General features: G+C 56.1%; 2 protein-coding genes across 3 annotated transcripts in view; one reads left to right on the forward strand and one right to left on the reverse strand.

Moving 5' to 3' along the window:
• Positions 1–208: 208 nt before the first annotated feature.
• Positions 209–1966, forward strand: LOC309437716 (uncharacterized protein). Of its 2 annotated transcripts, none has more exons than XM_082048391.1 (2): positions 209–396; positions 643–1966. In XM_082048391.1, exon 2 carries the CDS (start codon positions 829–831, stop codon positions 1813–1815), a length of 987 nt encoding a protein of 328 aa, XP_081904517.1. In that variant the 5' UTR covers positions 209–396; positions 643–828; the 3' UTR covers positions 1816–1966. The 2 variants fall into 2 exon arrangements, with proteins under 2 accessions (XP_081904517.1, XP_081904516.1); XM_082048390.1 differs by having other exon boundaries at positions 666–1966.
• Positions 1967–2939: 973 nt separating this feature from the next.
• Positions 2940–22732, reverse strand: part of OTOF (otoferlin) — a gene marked incomplete at both ends in the record, with an annotated part of 114500 nt that continues 94707 nt past the window's right edge. Inside the window, 17 exons of the mRNA XM_082048208.1 lie at positions 2940–3120; positions 3267–3367; positions 3541–3719; positions 4061–4302; positions 5942–6040; positions 7956–8044; positions 8528–8670; positions 9337–9497; positions 10770–10940; positions 11516–11643; positions 11992–12129; positions 14588–14722; positions 15360–15484; positions 18594–18660; positions 18999–19142; positions 20238–20267; positions 22277–22347. Coding sequence (XP_081904334.1) covers positions 2940–3120; positions 3267–3367; positions 3541–3719; positions 4061–4302; positions 5942–6040; positions 7956–8044; positions 8528–8670; positions 9337–9497; positions 10770–10940; positions 11516–11643; positions 11992–12129; positions 14588–14722; positions 15360–15484; positions 18594–18660; positions 18999–19142; positions 20238–20267; positions 22277–22347 — 2204 coding nt within the window. The remainder of the gene's footprint in view (positions 3121–3266; positions 3368–3540; positions 3720–4060; positions 4303–5941; positions 6041–7955; positions 8045–8527; positions 8671–9336; positions 9498–10769; positions 10941–11515; positions 11644–11991; positions 12130–14587; positions 14723–15359; positions 15485–18593; positions 18661–18998; positions 19143–20237; positions 20268–22276; positions 22348–22732) is intronic.

The following is a 22732-nucleotide window of genomic DNA, read 5'->3' on the forward strand; positions in this document are numbered from 1 at the left end:
GTTGGCGTCTGTCCTGGGCCCTGTTTTGGGAGGGAACAGTGAGCAGTGGCCATTGCCCACCCAGCCAGGCCCCTGCCCTGGAGCCACCGAGCCACCTCCGCTGGGCACCAGGCTTGGGGCTGGGCCACTCCAGTCCCTGTCACTCCAGCCACCCTTCCCAGGGTCCTTGTTTCCTGGCTGAGGGGGGACACCCTGCACTAACCCGGGCTTTGCTTCCTGCGGACAGGGCACCCGTGTGAGGAAGAGCCCCCGGAGCAGCAGCGGGACGAACCACATGGGGAAGCAGCCCTGTCCCAGAGCTGCCCCGGGCTCCGCTGCGGCTCCCGGCCAAGGGAGCCCATCGCAGCCAGAGCCCTGTGAAGGCGAGGAGGTGTCTGCAGAGAGCTCCAGGGCTGGGTAAGGAGAGCCCTTCCCTGCAGGGGCAGCCCCTCGGGAGCCCCAGCCCTGAGCTGAAGGTTCCCAGCCCCTCGCTCTGCCCTCGTGCTGCTGGGCTGGGCTTGGCCCATGTCCCCAGGTCCCCAGCTCAGCCAGCGATCCCAGAGCTGGCAGGGCTGGCACCGGGGAGCTGGGAGATCTCCCACGGGACGGGAGAAGGCAGAGAGAGGGTGCTGGGTCTGTCCTGCCCCACAGCAGCCCCCACAGTCCAGCCGCTATTTCCCCCACAGCCAGTGCATTCCCCAGCAAGGAGAATTGCGGAGAAGCAGCTGCGATGGGGAAGCAGCCTCTGCAAGGGAGCTCCCCCAGGACACACAAGACAAGGGTCCAGGTGGACGTTCTTGTGCTGGCAGCAGCTCGGAGCTCCCCAGGAACCGGCACTCCATCGGCAACATGGAGGAGCTCAGCAGATCCCTCATGGACTCCCTGGACATCATCTCAGTCTGCTATGACCTGATGAAGGAGCTGAAGGAAACATCTTGGAATAGCAGGACTCCAGTCTTGCAGAAATCCAAGAGTAGAGAGTATCTGGTCTGCCTGCGGTGCCGTCGATGCCTCACGAGCAGCTGCCTGCACTGCGGTGAACCCGAGGACCTGCCTGTGCTGGTCGTCATCCTCCACAGATTGGACATGATGATGGTCAAGGGGAAACTGGTAGAGATGGATTTGGAGCTGAAATTTGAGCTGCTCTTCTGCGGGGAGGTGGTCTACACATGGGAAAGAATGCAGGTGCTCCCTGAAGCTGCCCCCGAGATGAGCTGCAAGGACTGTGACCGTTCTCTGCCCACGAGCCTTTGGGGCAGCGAGTGCTTGAAGGTCCCACATCCTGTCCTCAGGACACCACAGGGACAGATGGGACCAGCTGGGCAGGACACAAGGGCTGCTCCTGAGCAGCAGCTTTGGACAAAACGCAGCGATGCCAGCAGTGCAGACCCGCAGCCAGCTGGGCAGGGGGCGTCTCTCCACAGTGCGGTGCCCACGCGGCCCAGGAGCCCTGGGGACAGTGAGACCTCACAGGTGTCGTGTCCCATCCTCAGCACCCAGGGGACACCAGAGGGACAGATAGGACTGGGCAAGAAGGACACAAGGGCTGCTCCAGACCTGCAACCGGCTGGGCAGGGGAAGTCTCTCCCCAGTGCGGTCACCAAATATCCCTGGCCCCCATGGGCACAGCCCTTCTCCCGTGCAGCCCTGGAGCGGCTGCGCAGGGCTGGGCTGGAGCCGCTGCCCGCGGTGTGGTTCAAGGACCTGGGGCCGGCGCTCAGTCTGCAGCAGCGCATCCAGCACTCCTGGGATGCCGCGGAGTGGGAGCAGATGGTGCGGCTGGATCTCGAGCGCAGGGCTGACGCGCTCGCACACACCATGGAGGTGGTGGTGTGAGGACATCGCTGCCCACCCGCTCCCACCTGCATGGGGAACTGGGGAGAGGCAGCGGGAGAACAGACTGGGACTGGGAAGCAGTGGGGCAGAGTGGAGGAGGAAAGGACTTGTCTGGAAAAGCAGGCAGAAGTGACACATCTCCCCACTAATGTGAGGCCTCAGCAGAGAACGCAGAAGTGAAAGCCGATGTTTATTGACTCATTAAAACTCATCTTAAAACCATTCCCAAGATGTCCTCAGTTTTTCTAAGAGGATCTTGCAGACTTGAAGCTGAGAAAGGTGGCTTTTCGACAGCTGTATACTGCAGCGAGCTGAGAAAAGAGCCCTTCTCTAATATACGTGGCAAGAAAGACTCCAGCCACAATATACATCAATCAAAAAAAAATAAACCGAGAATCAGAAAGGCCACGGGGAGCTCCTGCTGCCAGAGAACGTGGCTCCCTGTGAGCCCTCTGGCTGTCCAGCTGCCACCACGGCTTGGTCAGTGACTTTAGGAAGATGTTTTAGCTGCTGGATGCTGCCCCGCCTGTGCCAGAGTCACAGGAGGGAAGCACAGGGCCTTGGTGGCTGCCAGGACATGATACCTCGTGTCCCCGTGGTGGGATGGGCACCCATACGGGGGGACAGTGACCTCCAGAGCTATTAGTGGAGCAGGGACGGTGCTGGCAGAGGGGACAAGCGTTGCGGGGGCTGGCATGTCCCCAGCTGTCCCAGGTCCCTGCTCCATCCTTGTTTCTGAATGTCCCTCCAAGGAAGAGCCATTTGGGAGCACCCCCACCGCCCCAGCGACGCAGCCCCAGCTCTCGCTCCCCTTCCCTCGGCACTGGGGGTTGATTTTCCCAGGGGGACGCTGGCCGTGGCTCTGGTGGGCAAAGGGCTCCGAGCCTCCCAGGCTGGTTGCCCCGCAGTAGCCAGCTGGGCACCTCCACAAGCCCCAGATCGATACCGTTCTCCAGCCTCGTTTCTCTGGGACTAAAGCCATAAATGGAGCCCACAGAGGAGGGACGGAAAAGGGGGGGCCCAGCAGCAGGGAGGAGATGTCCCCCAAGGCTGTGGGGAGGAGAAGGGCACAGAACCGGGGAAGGTGCTGGCGCAGCACTGGGGACACGGGAGGCTCCCGTGCTTCATGCTCCCAGCAGCTTCTTGACCATGTAGCCTGGCATGCTGTAGAGGAAGAGGGCGATCATGATGAGGAGCAAGAGGGCCAGGACAATTTTGATGATGAGCCACTTGTAGCGCGTGCAGATGAGGTATTTGATGGACTTGAGCGGGTTCAGGAACCAGATGAAGGACGTGTCTGGGCGGCTGCAGAGGAAACAAATATCCATTGTTAATGCCAATGCGATGGTGGCCCCTCCTCACCTCCCCATGCCTTGCTGTCCCCCCAGGGACCACCCCACAGCACGTCCCAGGACCCCGGTGTCCTCTGGGGAATGGGGCTTCCTACTCACTTGGGTTTCTCCAGTGGGTCAGGCTCGTTGCGAGCCAGCCCGGCAGGGGATTTCTCCGCCTCCTCTGCCGTCAGAAGGTGCAGTTCAGCCTCGACTTTCCCCTGCAAGGAGCAGAGAGTTGTGCTGAGACCCAGGCAGTGCTCCCCGCCTCAGCCCCTCCTGACGTGGTGACAAGAGGGGACCTGAGGGAACACAGGCAAGTGCAGGGAGTGGGGGTGTCTGCAAAGAGCGCAAGCCCCAGGATGCAAAATCCCTGCTTTTTCCCCATCCTTACAGTGACCTCCAGCTCATCGTTCTCATCTCTGGCCACGAACGGCCACCAGCCCTTCACCCGCTTCTGCTTGAAGATGGAGACCATGGGCAGCTCTGCCTCGTTCGTCACCATCTCCAGGCTGCACTGTTTCGATGTCTTTGCTCCCCGGGGAAAACGGTTCAGGTCCAGCTCGATGGCCCCTGGCAGGAGAAAGGGGAGGACAGATGTTGGCACCCCCAAAATGCTGAGTCCTTGGCTGGAGACAGGCTGGACCAGCATGTCCTGCCCTGGAGAGCAGCTTTGAGCTAGTTCTGGGAATTAACAAGCTGACATCTTTGCTTCAGGAGCAACTTTTGAACAGTAGCCGTGGAGACAAGGGCTCTCATCCTACCTGCAGCATCTAAAGGGGTTTGTAGGACATTGTGGACTTAAAGAGCAGAGCTGCCCTTCTGGGTTCTTCTCTTATATAGGCTCTGTCTCATCCCACACTGCTCCCCACTTGTCCAGCCCATTGCCCCAGCTCGCTGGACCCCCCACTCACCGAGGAAATCGTCGGCCGAGAAGTGATCAGCGTCCCAGACCTGCAGGGTGAGGCGGGCTGGGATCTTGTACTCGGTCTCATCCCAGGAGAACATGGACTCCTTCTTGGAGATGACGATCTTCTCCTCCGCCATCAGGTAGTCAAAGGGGAAGATGTAGCGCCAGTTGAAGTTGCCTTCACCAGTGAGTGAGTGGTAATGGACGTCCGTGTCTTGCTTGTCCTCCTGCTGACCCTTCAGCCACCTGCGGAGCCCAGAGGGACGAGAGAGGTGGCACATGTTACAGGAGGGAGGAGAAAGGCACAAAGGCACAGGACCATCCTGCCCGTGCAGCCAGGATGTCTCCAGGATGGACTGCAAGCACCTGAGAGACGTCAGCAACAGGCTGGGGCTGCTCAAATCACTGCAGCAGCATCTCTGAGGGGTGACATGGGGACAGAAGGGACCTAGAGGGAACAGGGTGGGTTGGACAGAAGAAACGCAAGTGGGTTGCCAGAGGTCTTTCTTTGGGCAGGGAGGTGTTAAAGAGGTGGACGGGAGCAAGGAGCATTGCTGGGGAGCCTGGAGCAGAGCGTGCTGGAAGGACGTCCCCATCCCGCGCCTGTGGAGCCGACAGGCCCAGGGTGGCTGTGGAGACCTCACTCCACCATGGCATGGGTTGGCCTGTCCTGATGGCAGCTCGGTCTGTGCTGGTCACCGCAGGCTCCCTGTGTCACCTGCCGGCTCTGCTCGAGGGTGGGGTTGGCTCTGCTGACCCCGTCCGAAGGGACCGCCAGTGCCCAGCTCAGGCACCGTGTCACTGGATCCCAGCCCTGCCAGAGGGGGTGGCCGTGGGACTTGCCATCATGTGGGCTTGTGCCCCTAATTTTCTGTCTCCAGTAAGCAGGATTCCCAGGGCAAAAGGGACACAGAGAATGGTCCCTAAGAGCGAGTCTGGGCCCCAGGGGAACACAGCTTTGTTTTAAAGACTGTGGGTACCACCAGCCCCTTTCTCTGACGAGCCAAGGCACCTCCGTTCCCCAGGTTTCTGTGTGTCTGTCCTGCAGCCAGCAGGACACGACTCCATGCTCGGGCACCCAATGCAGGGTCATTCTCTCAGCCTCTGATCCCCTGCTCTGCTCCACAAAACACCAAGATCAAGTGATTCCCCTGTCACACTGATGGGGAAGGGCTGAAGCATTTCAGATTCAGAACCACTGCAGAAAATCTGCTGTGCTGGCAGGACCCAAGGTGCCAAAACAGACCCAGTTTTCTGAGAGGTGCACGTGGAGGAGACCTGGCCTGAGCTGGCGCGGCTGCAGAGGAAGCACCGAGCAGTTTAACCACGGCTGGGAAATCACCACACCAGCCTCAAGTGCTGTTGCATTGCTTTGAGGTCCTTTAAAGAATTGGGTGAGTTTTGGAAGGGGTTTCCCCCTACGGCTGGGTGACAGGGAAGCGGAGATGGGAACTAACCCGTTTGGCTCCAGATGCTGGAATTGGAAGTTGCGGGGCTGAAAAGCCAAGTCAGGACATCAAGACAAACATGACAAGGAAAACAGGGGCAGACAGGACCAAGCAGCGAGGCCACGGCCATCACCCCTGACATAGATGTCAGATTTCTTCTCTCCCGCCAGAAGAGCATCATCTTCCAAAACCACCTCATCAGTGTTGCAGATTATAACCCGCAGCTCAAAGCTGGGCAGCCAGGCGAGAGAGAGAGACGGAGAGGCAAGAAACAGCACAGAAAACGGCAGCGCTGGCGCTGTCTGACCCGGCAGCCCGGTCCATGCTGTAACCCCCATTCCCACCCCAAAAACCACCCCGGGGACCCCAGCAAGCACGAGCATCCCCCCAAAAGGAGCAGCGGAGGGGGCGGTGCTGGCATGCCACACTGTACCTACCCCCTGACAAAAATGTCACTGGATTTCTCGCCGGTGAAGTAGTCATCGTCCTCCAGGATGACCTCGTCTGTGTTCCACACTATCACTCTAAGCTCATATCTGTCAGGAGGAAAGGAGACAAGGACATGAGGCATGGGAGAAGGGAAAGGGACAGGAGGGAATGGGGGTGACGCTGCCAGGAATTGATCACAGGGACAATATCTGAGGGAACAGGAGCGCAGGAGCAGGGGGGATCTCCACGTGAGCTCAGAGCAGCACAGGGAGCTTCACCTCCCTCTGCTCTGCACCTCTGCAAGGCCCAAGCCAAAGGCTTGAGGGCATAGCCCAGGCTTGGCCTTGGGTACATTTCTGGCTAAAATGGGTCTGCAGAACAATCTGAGCCTAACTCTCTTCCTGGTTTACCCCCCAGCAGGGCTGTCCCCTGCTAGAAACGGGCATCACTGTTCTTCTTGGGACTCCAGCACGTTCAGAGACTCAGAGATATTCCCAGCACTGCCTTTTGGGTGCAGCTTGGCTGGGAAACTTGGTGCTGGATTCCTCGCAGGGTGCAGCTGCCATGTGGAAAGGCTGGAGGAGCACTGGGGGACGGTGACGGAGAAAGGCAGCAACACAACACGTGGCTGCGGGTACCAGGGCGTCCTACAGGTGAGGAGAAGGGGATTAACAGCTTCCTCAGCAGGGACATCTGCACCAGCTCAGGCTGCTCAGAGCCCCGTCCAGCCTGGCCTGGGATGTCTCCAGGGATGGTTCAGCCACCACCTCTCTGGCCAACCTGGGCCAGGCTCTCACCACCCTCAGCACAAACAATTTCTGCTTCATGTCCGGCCTGAATCTCCCTCCTTTAGTTTAAAACCATCACTCCTTGTCCTGTCACAACAGGCCCTGCTCAAAAGTCTGTCCCCATCTTTCTTATGGCCCCCTTTTAAGTCCGGAAAGGCTGCACTAAGGTCTCCACGGAGCTCCTCTTCTCCAGGCTAAAACTTTGATAACCAGGCATAACCTTGCTTGAAACAGGCTGTCGACCTGCAAACCCTCTCTTCAGCCCATCAGCAGGAACATCCCGGCTCCGGCTCATGGGTCAGCACTGAGCAGGGCTGTCCGGGCTGCACTGGTGACAACCCTCTGCTTTTCCAGTCTGCGCTGCTGCCTGGCCCTTGCCCTTGGCCTCAGCTTTCCAGCAGCTGCCCGCCCTGCTGTCCAGGCCCCACGTGCAGCCCGATGCCATCAAGGGACGTTCCCTCCAGCCACGGCATCGTCTACTGGACATGGGAGTGCAAGAGATTCATAGAATCACAGAATCATTTCAGTTGGAGGAGACCCTCAGGATCATCGAGTCCAACCATCACCTAACCAACTCCAGCACTAACCCGTGTCCCTAAGAACCTCATCTAAATGCCTTTTAAACCCCTCCAGGGATGGTGACTCCACCACTGCCCCGGGCAGCCTGTTCCAATGCCCCACAGCCCTTTCCAGGAAACCATTCCCAGCAGGATGCCCAGTGCTGTCCCTGTATCCCAGCCTTGGGGGTGGGAAAAGGGGCGCAGGGACACAGTGGAGCAGGGTAAGGCAGGGCTGGGAGGGATGGTGAGAAAAGAAATGTCTTTCTTCTCTCTAAACGAGTCGGGAGAGGGCAGGGTGGGGTGGGAAGAACTCTACTACACTGCTTGTTGTCCACTCTGTCCCGCTTGGGTTGACCACTCTGCCCGAATAACCTCCCTGCCCCGGGGTGTCTTGCCCTGGGCTGAACTGGAGAACAATTTAAATTCCTAGTTTGCACAGAGAGCTCGGGAGCTGCAGGGGATGGAATGGGCAAGATACCACCCTCCAGGAGCAGCTCTGGAAGGGGAAGGCACCACTCGATGCTTCCAATCTCTGGATGTGCCAGTGTGGTCGGGGTACCCAGGCAGAGGGCCGGGCCGGGCCATGGAGGAGCAGGGCTGGGGAGAAGCGGGTCTCCATCGCCCCATCCCGCCTGGAGCTTTCCCCGGGGCTGCTTGCCTGGGAGGTTTCTTACTTCTTTGGTTTCCTGGGGGAAATATCAATGGCAGGGCCGGGCGCTGGCATGTCCATGGGGAACATGTCCACCCACATCTCCAGGCGACCCTGCAAGGTTGGAGAGGTGCAGTCAGCTCCTCTTGTCCCTCCCGTCCCCCTCCCCACCTGGCAATGTCCCCCTCCCAGCTCCTCTTGCCCTTCAGCATCAGTCTGGCCACGCCAGAAGTGGGGCGGGGCCCGCAGCACTGAACCCCGCCAGATGTGTCACGAGTCCTCCCCACCCCCTGCAGAAGCGTCCCTTTGCACGGTGTGGGGTCGGGGTGCACAGGCCCTTCCAGAGGACAAGGGGCCATTGGGGTATGAAACAGATGCAGGCTGGAGCAGGAGAGGCGCTGAAAATCCAGCCTGCTGGGGTCACCAGGTGATTCTTAAGCTGGTTGACACCCAAGTGCCACCCTTTGCAGGTTCTGCTACCCACAACAAGGTGGGTTATGGCCGGCCTGCCCAGCAGATATCTCTGCTCCCAGCTGGGAGGCTCTGGAGGGTTTGCAGCGTGAGTTGCCTCCACGTCTGCTCGGGGACTTTGGGGACCTGCTCGATGCCCGGCTTGTCGGGGTTCAGCAGCGGCCGCGTCTCCACGTGCTCGGGGACCAGCTTGCAGCCTGCCCGCGGGATGTCCTCCCAGTGCCGCAGCACGGTCAGGGCCAGGTGCTCGTCTGTCTGCTTCTTCTGACCTGCGTGGGCAAAGGGAGGGCAGAGCTTGGAGAACGGAGCAGAGAGACACCAGCGGCAGCAAACAGCCTGCTAGCTACTCCTCTCCATTCCCTTGTGCACACCTTGTCCTTCGACCAACACCTCCTGACTGCTCTCCTCCTCCTCTCTCCAACCCCAGTCGTTTACAGAAGACCCAGATCTCCCGCCCATCTGCATGTCCCCAGTCTGAACATGCTCCATATCCATTGACTATGTTCTCCTATTCCACATCCTTCCTGTTCTGCCTTAATCTTTCCTGAGCACAAGTGAGTGTGTTGGGACACAACCATTGATTTGGGATGCAGTTACATGGAGAATGGCTTCCTAAACCCCCCAAGGGCCAAGGGGGGCTCCTTTTCTTGCTCTTGGGCAAACACTTCCAGGAGGAAGTTCTCAAGGCAGCTTTGGTGGCGCTGAGCCACAGATGCCCATGGGTGATTCCGAGAGCGACCCACTGGCCTGGGTGTCTAGAAGACACTGTTTCGCTGGTCACATACTGGAAGGTCCATTTCAGGGGATGGACAGAGAGTGATTGCACTGCTGCTTTATGGTGATGAGGCCACTACATCTGTCTCCAACCCTGCATGACGAGGGGAAACCCCAGACCCCGCTCCCCTCCACAGCCTCCGTCCCATGGGGACAGGTACCATTTTCATCCTCAATCTCTGTGGGGCCGGTGAAGACCCTGTTGGCAACTTTGACTCTTCCTCCTGGCCCGAAGTGCGGCCCGTCCACCTTGCCCTCTTTGCACAGCTTGGACAGGATCTGGGACGGCTTCATGGGGTCACGCCAGGTGTTATAACCATGTCTGTGAACAGGAGGGGCAAGGTCAGTGAAGTAGTACAACAATTTGGAGGAAAAAGCGATTTCTGCCAGCAAAGTAAATATTGCTGCCATGAAGGACCCAGGATTGGCAGGGAAAGGATCCGAGGCAGCAATTGTGAAATATCAGAGCAGACTTGGCCCCTCTGTGCCCCCTCTCTGCACGCTGCTGACGCCCACCCCCAGCCCCTTTGCTCTGTGCTCACTCACACCTGAAATTCACAGTGCACCCCATTTTTTGAATCATTTTTGTTGGAAAAGACCTTTAAGATCATCAGGTCCAACCATAACCCAGCCCTGTCCCTGCCCCATGTCCTGAGAACCTCATGTCCGTCTGTCCAACCCTCCAGGGATGGTGACTCCAGCACTGCCCTGGGCAGCCTGTTCCAATGCCCCACAGCCCTTTGGGGAAGAAATTGTTCCCACATCCAACCTCAACCTCCCCTGGGCAACTTGAGGCCGTTTCCTCTGCTCCTGGCGCTTGTTCCTGGGGAGCAGAGCCCGACCCCCCCTGGCTCCAAGCTCCTTTCAGGCAGGTCAGAGATCAGAAGGTCTCCCCTCAGCTCCTGTTCTCCAGCTGAACCCCCCAGGTCCCTCAGCCGCTCCCATCACACTTGTGCTCCAGCCCCTCACCAGCTCCGGTCCCTTCTCTCCACACGCTCCAGCACCTCAAGGCCTTTCTTGGTGTGAGAGGCCCAGAACTGCTCCAGGATTGGCGGTTTGGCCTCCCCAGGTCCCAGCACAGGGACGGTCACTGCCCTGGGCCTGCTGGCCACACCAGTGCTGGTACCAGCCAGGATGCTGGTGGCCTCTTGGCCACCTGGGCACACGCTGGCTCGTGTTCAGCTGCCGGCACCAACACCCCCAGGTCCTTTTCCACCAGGCACTTCCCAGCCACTCTTCCCTGAGCCTGCAGTGATCATGGGGTTGTTGTGCCCACAGTGCAGGACCCGGCACTTGGCCTTGGTGAGCCTCACTTGCTCAGCATTGCTCCTTTGGTCCTGCTGTTATAATTCAGCTTCAGCCTCACCCGTCTCCCCAGTCCCACCAGTGCCCCTTAGTCCTTTCCTCCCTGCCCTGGGCTCCTTACAACCCACTCCACTGCTGCCATGCTGTGATGGTCACAAAAAGTGAGGGTACAGCACCGACCCCCCATTAGCAGGCAATAATTCCTGCAGGACATCCAGACTTGGGGTGGCAGATGAGACAGGCACAGGGGTCCACACAGAAGGCTGGGCAGAGAAATCTTTGCTCGTACATGGAGTAGGTCTGGGACACCCCGCAGGTGGCTCGGTGCTTGCTGTAGTAGCGGTTCTCCAGGTCAATCTTGGTCTCTCCAATGAGGTCGTCAGTCCCCACCAAGTCCCAGTCGTAGATGGCCACTGTCAGCATGGACTCCATGGGGAAGGTGGCCTCGATGTCGAAGGATCTAGGGCAGGGAGAGCAGGGGAGGGGAAGGACAAAAGCTGCTGAAGGGTTTGGCTGCTGCTCAGGACACAAACATGGGTGAGGTGGGTCTGCTCCATCGGTGGACAGGCTTTAATTTGCATCTCCCACCGCAGGACATTTGAGGGAGGGGTTTTAACTAAACCTCTGCTCGGGCTGTTTCAGATCAGCCGCCCCAGACAGGAGGTGGCACAGAGCAAGTGCTTGACCTGGATGTCAATAACCCTGAAACTAAGTCTGTGTGTCACTGGAGAGCCGGGCCATAATCTCACTCAACTCTAGGCCTAATGGTTCCTAAACTAGGTACTTAATCAGATATGGAGCTCTGTTAAACACCCTTTACAATATTGACCATGCGGCTGGCAGGGAAGGACAGATGGCTGAAAGGAGGTTGCCCACACTGCTTGCATGGGAAGTTCTGTGTGCTGAGTCTCATCTTTTGAGCCCAAGCAGCAGCTGTGGGACAGCGGGGGTGCAGGTCCAAGGGCTGGCAAGCTTAGCTCAGGCTTAGCTCACCCTGGAAAAGGTGCAGACAGGTAACAGGGCTGGCCAACTCACTTCCCAAAGACAGGGTTCAGCTGCTTGGAGATGTAGTTCTCTTTGTCTTTGATGTCCGTCTTCCCCAGTTTGATGGCAATGTAGGGGTCAGCTTTCCCATTGATGTCAGCTGGGTGAAGGTCCGTGGCCTGCAGAGAACAGACGAGACAGTAGCAAGATTTGGAGGCTGAGCTAAACTATTCACTTGAGCTCAGCACTAGGACAGACACGCCTGCCCGTCCTACACGCCAGAAGAAAAGTCTCTGGATCAGGCAGCAGCTTGGATCTGGCTTGCGCCCAGTGTTTGGAGCACACGGCTGTGGGGACACCATTCAAGTCCCCATCAAAGAGCTGCTTCAGTCCTGGTGCTGCGTCCTCAGCCCTGATGCACTGATCCCTAAAATCCAACGTCCCCCCAGCTTTGGGAGCAGCTCCTGGGTCGAGCCGTGGGAGGGGGCGCAGGATCGCTCCTTGCCACACCACGCAGTTCCACTCACCCGCACAATATAGACTCGGACCAGCACGTTGATGGGGTCGTTGCTGGGGATGCCCTGGAACATGCCGAAGTTGGGGTCGTATCCTGCCTCCTTGCTGATATCATCAGGGAGCGGCACTTTGTAGACGCACATGGAGCCCTGGGGAGAGGGAGCACAGGGCCCGATGAGCGTCCTGCTGCCCAGGGGCTCAACAGACCCATCCCAAACCGCCCTTATGAGCCATAAGGGGTCCATATCCTCATTTCTAGCCGCGTGCCAGATCTGGAAAACTTCTCCAGTGCACTGATACAGGGAACTAACTGACTGACACTTAAAGAACTAAGGAGCTAACACTTGGAGAGCTAACCCTTAACCCACATAGGATTGCCTAGCTTGGAGTTTTGTGTAACTTATTGTATGAGAAACAGGAGTTCGCTGACAGCTTCACAGGCCCCCCTAGCTGCATCCTTGGGTGGGCTAGAGAACAGAATCTTGGGCACAGGATGGGAGATAAGCCAGTTCTAACCCGCTCAGCAGTCTGAGTCCCAGCCAGCTCAGCACACCAGGGAACAGTGCACAGCCAAGAAGATCCCGGTTCACAATCACTGCGCAGGCACAACCAGGAGGGGCCGGAGGTGCAGACTATGGAAATGATTGCCCACAACTCATTGTAATAAGAACCGCCTTCTTGGGGACAGGTTATGAATATGTATAGGTGTTCCTAGAACTTTCATGAATATGTAACACTTTACAGCATTTAACCAAGCTCACAGCTACAGGAAATCTACACACGCCTTAGGTGGAGTTATCCCCGGTGTGTCCAGCGCTGTAAATAAACACACCTCTTTACAATCTCACAGGTTGTAAAGTAATTGCTGCTCCGCAGCACAAGCGCCTCTTCAGGGCTTGTAACCAGGAGCAGGGAAACTGGAGAGACGGAAGAAGATCTGCAGAGGAATCAAACCAGCAGGGTGCTCATGGACAGGGGTTTCCATGAGTAAACTGGCAGGAGGACAAATCCCAGAATCCCAGAGTGTCAGGGGTTGAAGGGCCCTGGAAAGCTCATCCAGTGCAATCCCCCCATGGAGCAGGAACACCCAGATGAGGTTACACAGGAAGGTGTCCAGGCGGGTTGGAATGTCTGCACAGAAGGAGACTCCACAACCCCCCTGGGCAGCCTGGGCCAGGCTCTGCCACCCTCACCCCAACAAGTTGCTTCTCCTCTTTCAGTGGAACCTCCTGTGTTCCAGTTTGCACCCATTGCCCCTTGTCCTGTCCCTGGTTGTCACCAGAAGAGCCTGGCTCCATCCTCCTGACACTCCCCCTTTCCATCTTGATCCCCAGGAATGAGTCCCCCCTCAGTCTCCTCTTGTCCAGCTCCAGAGCCCCAGCTCCCTCAGCCTTTCCTCCCACGGGAGATGCTCCACTCCCTCCAGCATCTTGGTGGCTGCGCTGGACTCTCTGCAGCAGTTCCCTGTCCTGCTGGAACTGAGGGGCCACAACTGGACACAAGATTCCAGGTGTGGTCTCCCCAGGGCAGAGCAGAGGGGCAGGAGAACCTCTCTGACCTACTGACCACCCCCTTCTAACCCACCCCAGGTACCATTGGCTTCCTGGCCACAAGGGCCCAGTGCTGGCTCATGGTCACCCTGCTGTCCCCAGGACCCCCAGGTCCCTTTCCCCTACGCTGCTCTCTAATAGGTCATTCCCCAACTTACACTGGAACCTGGGGTTGTTCCTGCCCAGATTCAAGACTCTACACTTGCCCTTGTTAAATTTCATCAGGTTATTCCCCACCCAACTCTCCAGCCTGTCCAGGTCTCTGGATGGCAGCACAGCTTCCAGTGTCACCACTCCTTCCAGTTTGGTGTCACCAGCAGACTTGCTGACAGTCACTCTATTCCCTCGTCCAAATCATTGATGAATATATTGAATAATACCGGCCCCAGCACTGACCCCTGAGGCACTGCACTAGATCCAGGCCTCAACTGGACTCCGCCCCATTGACCATTCAATGGGAATAAAAGAGGTGACAAGGGATGGGACGGAAAATCTGGGATCTACCACACGAAATGCTGCTGGTTTCTATGCTCTCTAAGCATCAGATCCCAGCTAAGGTGGGAACTGCCCGCTTAGCTCCTCTGCTACGCAAACCAAGGGCAAAACTGGCACCAATGCGCTTCACCTGGCCAGGATCACACCCTCAGAAAGGTCCTTGGCCAAGAATCTTCCAGCTGATGGATGTGGGGACTGGCAATGTGCAACTGGACCGTCAGCCCAGGTGACTGGTATTGGTGACAAATGGTTCACAGAGATAACCCAGGGCATGATTTATTGCCACAGTGGGCACGAAAGAGGAGCTTCTTCTATAAGAATCATGGAGGATCTCTTTGCCTGCAGATGAGCATCTCTGTGGACATGTTCTTTGAAGCCACCTGATTTCTGGGACTAAACCCGGAGGCTTTTCCTCCCCGCAAGGTGCCTGTGGCTGGGACAACGTAAATTCGTTTCTATTCCATCCATCCCCTTCCTGCTAAACCAGCTTCAGCAGAGAAATCTGTTGGCAAGTTCTCCCCAAGCTGCCTCCACCCTGACCCGACTCGGCAACCAAACTCACTTTGAACCTCCCCACTATCCGCTCTTCTTCGGTGGCATTGTCGTCGTTGTCCCCGATCTTCCCGCGGAGCAGGTTGAAGGTGTGCAGCCAGTCCTCAAAGTTATCGAACTCGGTTTCCAGCTCTCTGTTGAAGACCTGAGACCACAGAAAGTTGAAGGAGGACAATTAGTTTGAAAAAATAAGTGAGGAAAAGAAATGGTGACTGTGTGCGGCAACTCAGAGGGACCATGGACACCAATGCCCAGTTCTCTAGGAAGGGAAAAGATCTCCAGGGTCATTGGGTTGGACCTTGATGCCACAAGCACCTCCCCAAAGTGTTAACACACAAGAGGGAAGCTCAGCTGAATGGGAGAGGTGACTGTGCCCCCAGGTTCAAACCCCCTCTGAGCCCCAGAACCACAGACGACGTTCATCCTCATCAACACCACGGGCCAGTACATTGACCCAGAGCCCATCCCTGCCCCGGGTCCTGCTGGACCGGCCATGGCCAGGCTGGAAACCTCTCCCCTCCAGCCAGGGCACGTCCAAGCTGCCCCAAGGATGTTCCTATCCCAGGGCAAACCCTTTTCTCTAAAGTTTGTTACCTCTGGCTCCTCCACACTATGGAGAGAAGGTGGCAGCCCAAGGCACATCTCACCCATGGTGAGACACCCATCAGGTGCCTTGATGGGGTTGATCCATCCTGCTCTGATCTCCCGCTGGCCGGGACTGTCATCCTGCCACCTCCAGCCCACCCGAGCAGGGTCTCCTCCTCCCCTGCCAACACACGCACCTTCAGCTCGTCAATCTTCTGCTTGTTCTTCTTCTCGGGAAGCTCAGGGGCCGACTGTTGCTTCTTTTTCTTATCGTCTTTGGGCGCCTTGGTCTTCTCCTTGTTCTTCACCTGACCCTTGGAGCCTTTCATGGGAAAGTCATCGAGTTTGATTTCTGAGTCCAAGGGGAAGCGGCGGGGAGGGAGGAGATGGAAATGAGGGTGAGGAGGGGTGGAGGACACAGGGAGCGGGGACTGGATCCAAGTCCTTCAAACAGGAGGAGCCTGAGAGCTGCCGCGGCCTGCAGCTCCCATCCCAGCCCTCTCCCGCCTTTCACTGACTGCCCATGTTGTCATCACTCAAAAGAACAAATCCTGTCTGCAGTCGCTAACCTATAGATATATAACTCCTTTCAGTTTTAGGTCAGTCTGACAAAGATAAGAGTGACTTGCAAAACACCTGATCACGAACTACAGACAATACTGACCTTGCAGCTTTAGACATTTTGAGGCCACACAAGCAGTTGAGTCACTTTAACACACATCTCAAGACTGTTGGATAAAGTGTCCTTTAGCTGAACGTTGCCCACTATAAGGATTATGTAATGCTATATGCAAATGTTTACCCAATCAGCTCTTCAGGGTTTGAGCACAGTGATAAGATTTTGTATATAATGCCTTTTACTTTTCTTGCTGGCGTGCTGGCTTTGTTCCAGCTTCCAGGCTTGCATAACTCTGCAATAAACAATATCTCATCTCTGTGTGCTAAACTTGACTCATTTGTATGCAAAATGGGTAAAGAACCGTGGTTTTGGGACAACAGCCACTGTTGCCCAGGTCACAGCATCTCCAGGAGCCCAGAGGTCTCTGTGCAGGGAACTTCCAGAGCTGACCTGAGCAGAAGTCACTTGGAGGACCACAAAACGGACTGAGAGTGCTGGCTCGGGCTGGTTCAACAGCAGTGACAGTCACAGACCCCCAGGCTGGCTGGGCTTGAAGGGACCTCTGGAGACCCCCCAGTCCAACCCCCCTGCTCACACAGGGTCACAGAGCAGATCACACAGGGTCACCAGAGCAGATCACACAGGTGGGTCCAAGCGGGTTTGAATGTCTCAGAGAAGGAGACTCCACACCCGCTCTGGGCAGCCTGGGCCAGGCTCTGGCACCTCCCAGCAAACAAGTTTCTGCTCATGTTCACATGGAGCCTCCTCTGTGCCCGTTGCCCCTCACCCTGGTGTTGGGCACCACTGAACAGAGTCTGGTCCATCCTCTGACACCCACCCTGACATATTGATCCCATTGATCACATCCCTCTCAGCTTCTCTTCTCCAGCTCAACAGCTCCAGCTCTCTCAGTCTCCTCATCACAAAGATGCTCCAGACCCCTCAGCATCTTTGTGTCCCTCCCTGGACTCCCTCCAGTAATTCCTTGTCCTTCTTCAACTGGGGAGCCCAGAACTGGACCCACAACTGCAGATGGGGCCTCCCCAGGGCAGAGCAGAGGGGGAGGATTCAGCTCCCTCGACCTGCTGCTCACACTCCTCCTAATGCACCTGATCCTGCCCACAGCATCTCCTTTTCTCCCTTCTACTGGAGACTTTTGCTGCTGAATTCAGCCTGGAGAGCAAAACCCCGGCCTAGGTAGTGCAAACAGGACTGTGCTTGATGCTCAGCACCAGAGCACAGGCTGCTGCCCTCGGAGGTGTTGCCCATGACCAGCTGCAATGACGGGCTGTTAAGGTCTCTGTTCAGAGCAACCACCAGCCATGGACATCGACTGCACTGGGAGCAGTCATGGTCAAAGAAAACTTATAGAATAATAGCATTGTTTTAGCTGGAAAATAACTTAGAGATCATCAAGTCCAACTGTTAACCTGACATTGCCAAGTCCACCTCTAAACCACATGCCTGAGAACTTCTTCCACCCTTCTACACTCTCCGTCCTTGCTGTCCTGCCGGCTTTCATGAGTGCTGGGCAATGCAGATGGGGACAGACAGGGGACAACAGACAAAGACAACATGGAAGAGGAAAAGGGGAAGGAATGGGAGGGCCAAGGGGAAACGGACCTTTCTCAGAAGACAGAAAACAATGAGGGACACGAGACCCCCCCAGCAGCCCTGTGGCAGCAAGCCCAGGGAGAAGCTGCTCAGAGCTGTCCCCAAGCTCAGCAAGACCCAGACTCATCTTTCTTGTCGTAGAAAGACCAGGCTTCCCAAAGAAACCACGATCTGTATTGTTCTCAGCTAATGTTTTTTGCATTGCCTGGGCACAAGAGCAACTGGCTGTCATGGGGACATGGGGCACATGGAGAGCATGGGGGAAAGTCCTCAGGAAAACCCCCCAAGACCCACTGGTGGGACTGGTGAGGACCCTCCAGGCTTCAATCAGACAACAGGTCCCAATTCACCATTGTTCTCAGCCCACGTCATTTGTGGTACAGAATTTGTCTCACACAACTTTAGACCTGAGCAACATCCCGCTGAGCTACAGACCCCCTGACTTCCTTCAGAGAAAACACATTTAGGGCACAATTCATCTTAGCATAGTATTGAAAATAGCTCAGAAAACTTGTCCTACAAGTGCATGTTTTTCTTCGCTGCCTGTGCTGGAACAGCAGACAAGGAAGCCTGTACATGCAGGTTAAAGCAGTCAGATTAGATGATTCCCAGACCTTTTGCCTGGTTTAATCTTCCCTTGCAAAACTGGAGCAAAACGAGGATGGAAAACCCCATGAAGGTGATCTAGAAGTATCTATTACTTGGCGTGCTCAACAGACTTCAAGCACACAGTCCTACAGCTAAAACATCTGCACGGCCAAGGCAACAGGACTTGTAATGACACGCTGACTTGTGATGGCACAAAAATGTCCTCGGACATGCTCCCGGTCACTAGTCTGCAGTCATAGCATCGTTGCGGTTGGAAAAGACCTTTAAGATCATCAAGTCCAAGCGTCAACCCAACACTGTCACTATATCTCGTCCCTAAGAACCTCACCTATGCACTTTAATTGTACATGACCTTCCTCGCAGCGCAGGTGGGTCGGAGGCTGCCGCACCACCACGCTCGGATTTGGGTTCACGTGGCATTAGCACGTTAGCCCCCCACAGCCTCGCATTCGCAAAAATGGCTCCTACATGGGGAAATGCAACATGCCGTGGGCACCTGGTTTGGCAGAAGGGCCGTAATGTGCTCCCAAAGGAGTCCTGGCCCCATCGTTCCCTGGCACGCTCCCTCTCCTGCCCGCAGCATGCTCACCCTCCATGATCTCCATCTCCTCCTTCTCCTCCGCTTCTGCCGCGGCTGCTTCCTGCTGCCGGAGTTGCTGGGGGAGAAACGAAGCGAACAGGGAGTGGGTGCTCGTGCCGAGGTCCCTGTGCCCCGTGGAAGTGCCTCATTCAGGGTCACCGTTCGCTCTTTCCAGCTGACCGAGGTTCTGGCGGCGCTGGACAAATCAAGGTTGCTCAGTGCAGCCTTGAGCACTGATGCTGTTAAATACCTGGGTCTGAGTACAAACATGTCCAGCCAGGAAAGAGGAGTCCTGCTCAGCTCTGCCAGGTCAGAAAAAGCCTTTGGATGTAGCTGGGAACATGTGAGACCTCACAGACAGGGAATATTTCCCTCCCTCCCCCTATGTGCACCCCTCCTCTGCTCTGCACCCACCTCCTTCATAGTCTCAATGGAAGCGAAATACTTGGACCACCAGTCCAGCATGCTCTCATCTGGCTCCTCCTCTTCTGCGTCCTCCCCTCCTCCTCCTCCTCCTCCTTTCTTCTTCTTTTTCTTTTTCTCCTTCTCTTCCTCAGTCTGCAGGGACCAGGGAAGCAAAGACAGAGCAGAAGAGGGGTCAGATGAAAGCGAAACGGCTCTCGAAGTGCAAAGGTGGTGGGTGAAGCACCTGAGAAGGCAGAACCCTCCAGGCTGGGTGGCCTCGTTAGCACTTTTCCCCATTGACAGCCGCAGACACTGAGGCGCAGAGCAGCAAAGGAAGATGCCCCAGGATCCAGAGTCCCGAGATATCCCCTCCTCTCCATCATCCCTTTCATCCACGCATTTTCCAGGCTACAGCACCCGAATCTCACACGGTAGCAGCCTCCCCTCTGCCCGGCAAAGTACCCTGGGCCCTCAGTGCTGCAATAAAGCCTTTTGCAGCCCATGTGTGGCTGTGGTGGGAAGAACCAGCATGTCTCCCACAGGCCAGGCTGGACGGGGCTCTGAGCACCCTGAGCTGGTGCAGATGTCCCTGCTCATGGCAGGGGGAACTGGGGGAGATCTAATGGTTCCTTCTCACCCAAACTATTCTGTAAAGTGCTGCCTGCCCTGCTCCTCCTGGCACAGCATTGTTGGCCCAGAAGAGCTTCTCCATCTGCAAGGACCAGGTCACTGCTGTATCTATGGATATAGATATAGGGGAGACCTTATTGTGGCCTTTCTGTACATAAAAGGGCCTGATAAGAGAGAAGGGGCCAGACCTGTCAGCAGGGCCTGTTGCGACATGACAAGGAGTGATGGTTTTAAACTAAAGGAGGGAGATTCAGGCCGGACATGATGCAGAAATTGTTTGTGCTGAGGGTGGTGAGAGCCTGGCCCAGGTTGGCCAGAGAGGTGGTGGCTGAACCATCCCTGGAGACATCCCAGGCCAGGCTGGACGGGGTCTGAGCAGCCTGAGCTGGTGCAGATGTCCCTGCTCATGGGGGAGCTGGGAAGGTCCTTTCCAACCCAAACTGTTCTGTGATTTTATGATTCTATGAGACAAAGCTGCTCTGCCTCGGGACAAACGGATGCTGGTCCTGACCCATCTCGGGGCTGGTGGGGCTGCACGGTGCGTTGAAAGCTGCACAGAAGAGCAGGACGGGGTGTGGGAGGTTCAGAGCAGGGACACAGAGCAGATCCATCACTTACCACGTCCACCTTGACCACCGCATCGGAGTTCTGCCGCCCGGGGAGAAGGGAACAGGGAGAGCAGGTTAGCGCAGCCTCAGCCCGTACGAACACATGCCAGCACACACTTGCATTAGAAGTCACAGGCAGCTCCCAAGGGATGGAGGAACCCAACGCCTTGAATGAAGAGCCCTGCCTGGGACAGCTCTGCACGCAGGGGGGATGTTTCTGTGACACACCAAACCCATCTCCACGTGGGAGATGTCACTCTGCTAGGGGAGAACTCCAGCCCAGACAGCAAGGGATTGGGTCTGGAAAGACGCTTTGGCCTTCAGCGCAGACAGCACCTCTCTGCTCTCTTGGAGCTTCTCTTATCTATATGTGAAGAAAGCCAACAGGGTGCTGGGCTGCATCAGCGAGGGCATCACCAGCACAGACAGAGAAGTCATTATCCTGCTCTGCTCAGCGCTGGTCAGGCCACACCTGGAACACTGTGGTCTGTTCTGGTACCCACTGTACAAAAAAATACTGTGGACAGGCTGGAGAGGGTCCAGAGAAGGACCCAAAGACAATCCAAGGACTGGGAAAGGCTGAGAGAGCTGGGCTTGTTTAGCCTTGAGAAAAGAAGGCTTAGGGGACCTCATCACCATGTTCCAGTATTGAAAGGGTTTGGATTCTATAATCCTTGTGGGTCCCTTCCAACTCAGGACATTCTGTGTTTCTGTGAATTAAAAAAGGGTGGCTACAAAGCAGATGGAGACTCCCTTTGTACAAGGAGCCATGTGGAAAAGCCGAGGGGTGATGGGTACAAGTTACTCTGGGGAGATGACAATTGGACACTAGAGGGGTATTTTTCATGCTGAGAACAATCAGCCGTTGCAATAATCTCTGCAGGGAAGTGGTGGATTCCCCAACATTGGACACTTTGAAGATCCAGCTGGACAGGGTGCTGGGCCAGCTTGGCTAGACCAGGCTTTGCCAAGAAAGGTTGGATCAGGTGGTCACTGTGGTCCCTTCCACCCTAGTGTTCTATGATTCTATCTTGGAAGCTACTGTGGTAGAGTCCAAGAAGGGTGTGGGTGCTGGGGTGTTCCAGACATACCCATGTACAGCTCCTCTTGCACAATGCAGAGATGAGGTTCTCAGGACACGGGGCAGTGCCAGGGTTGGGGTAACAGTTGGACTCTGTGATCTTGAGGGTCTTTTCCAACCAAAATGATTTTGTGAAGCTGTGCGAGCAGATACAGCTTCTTGTGCACAGAGGAGGAACTTTGCATCCAGGTGCACATGTGAATTCAGCAGGGACCTTGTGGGGGTGTGTGTGGATCTCCACGTGTGCTTCTGAGGGTTTGCATGTGCTGCAGCCTTTCTGTAAACGCACGTGTGAGGGGTCGTGTGTATTTGGAGCCCACACGATACCTATAGGCACATGTGTGCACATGCACTGCTGGTCTGGGGTTGTGAGCGCATGTTGCTGCAAAGGGCCTCCTGCAAAAACAAATCTGTTTCTTTTTGTGGAGGAAGCTGTGGAGCAGAAGGGTATGAGGAGGAGCTGAAAGTCCTGTTCTAAGCAAGAAAACGGGCACAGGCACATTTGGCGTTTGAAGAAAGCCCGATGCCTCTGGGACACATCGCCTGTCCAGCACATCCAGTGCCAAATTTTCAGGGTGAGCACAATAGGTGTAAAGAGCTTTGGCTGCTTCAGATTGTGCATGTGGATCAGCCCTGTGCCACGAGCATGGGCCATGGGCCGCGTGTGGCTCAGACTTGTACAGCAGCCGCCTATCCAGACTGCTGAACGGGCACTTCGAATTGCTGATGTAGCCATCTGAATGTCTCAAAACTGTTGTAAAAAGGAAAAAAGTACCAGCTCATCTCAGCCAGGACAGAGAGAGAATGATTTATAGGACTGACGATGACCCAAGGCGCTTCATTCCAGGCATCAGCCCAACCTCATGTTCAACAGGACAAGGCGGACCCCGTTCAGGTGGAATCCCTCAGAGATTGGCAGTTCAGTGAGGAAAGAGACACTAAAGTGGTGCTGACACACAGATACTCACAGCTTCCAGCTTCACCATCGTCTCCATCTTCTTGATGGGAACCTCGGGTTCCATATTGACAACGATCTCCCCTGTGGGGCGAGAGCGATGGGCCCCGTTGGTCATTGCCAGGCAGCCATTGAGGTGTTTAGCTGGACAGAGGACAGAGAAGAGAAAGAAGAAGAGAGAAGGACAGTGTAGAGGAGAAACTGAGAGCTCAGGTGAGATGCTACAGGATTCGTGCAGGAGTGATGTGTGACCACCTTGGCCAGAGAAGAGGTGGAAATGAGCACAGACCCTTCCAGCGTGATTAAAACCCCCTTCCCTAGCAAAGGAAAGCAGAGGATGAGAAAGGATTGTTTTTTTCACCAGCACCAGTATCCAGAGGAGAAGAGGCACTGAAGATGATTGTCCTGAAATTATCTGCTGGCTTGGACACAACCACAGGTCCAGACCTGCGGCTGGAAGCAGGGGTGG

The sequence above is a fragment of the Streptopelia decaocto genome (genome assembly GCF_964273445.1).
Source record: "Streptopelia decaocto genome assembly, chromosome: 3".
NCBI classification, from domain to species: Eukaryota; Metazoa; Chordata; class Aves; order Columbiformes; family Columbidae; genus Streptopelia; species Streptopelia decaocto.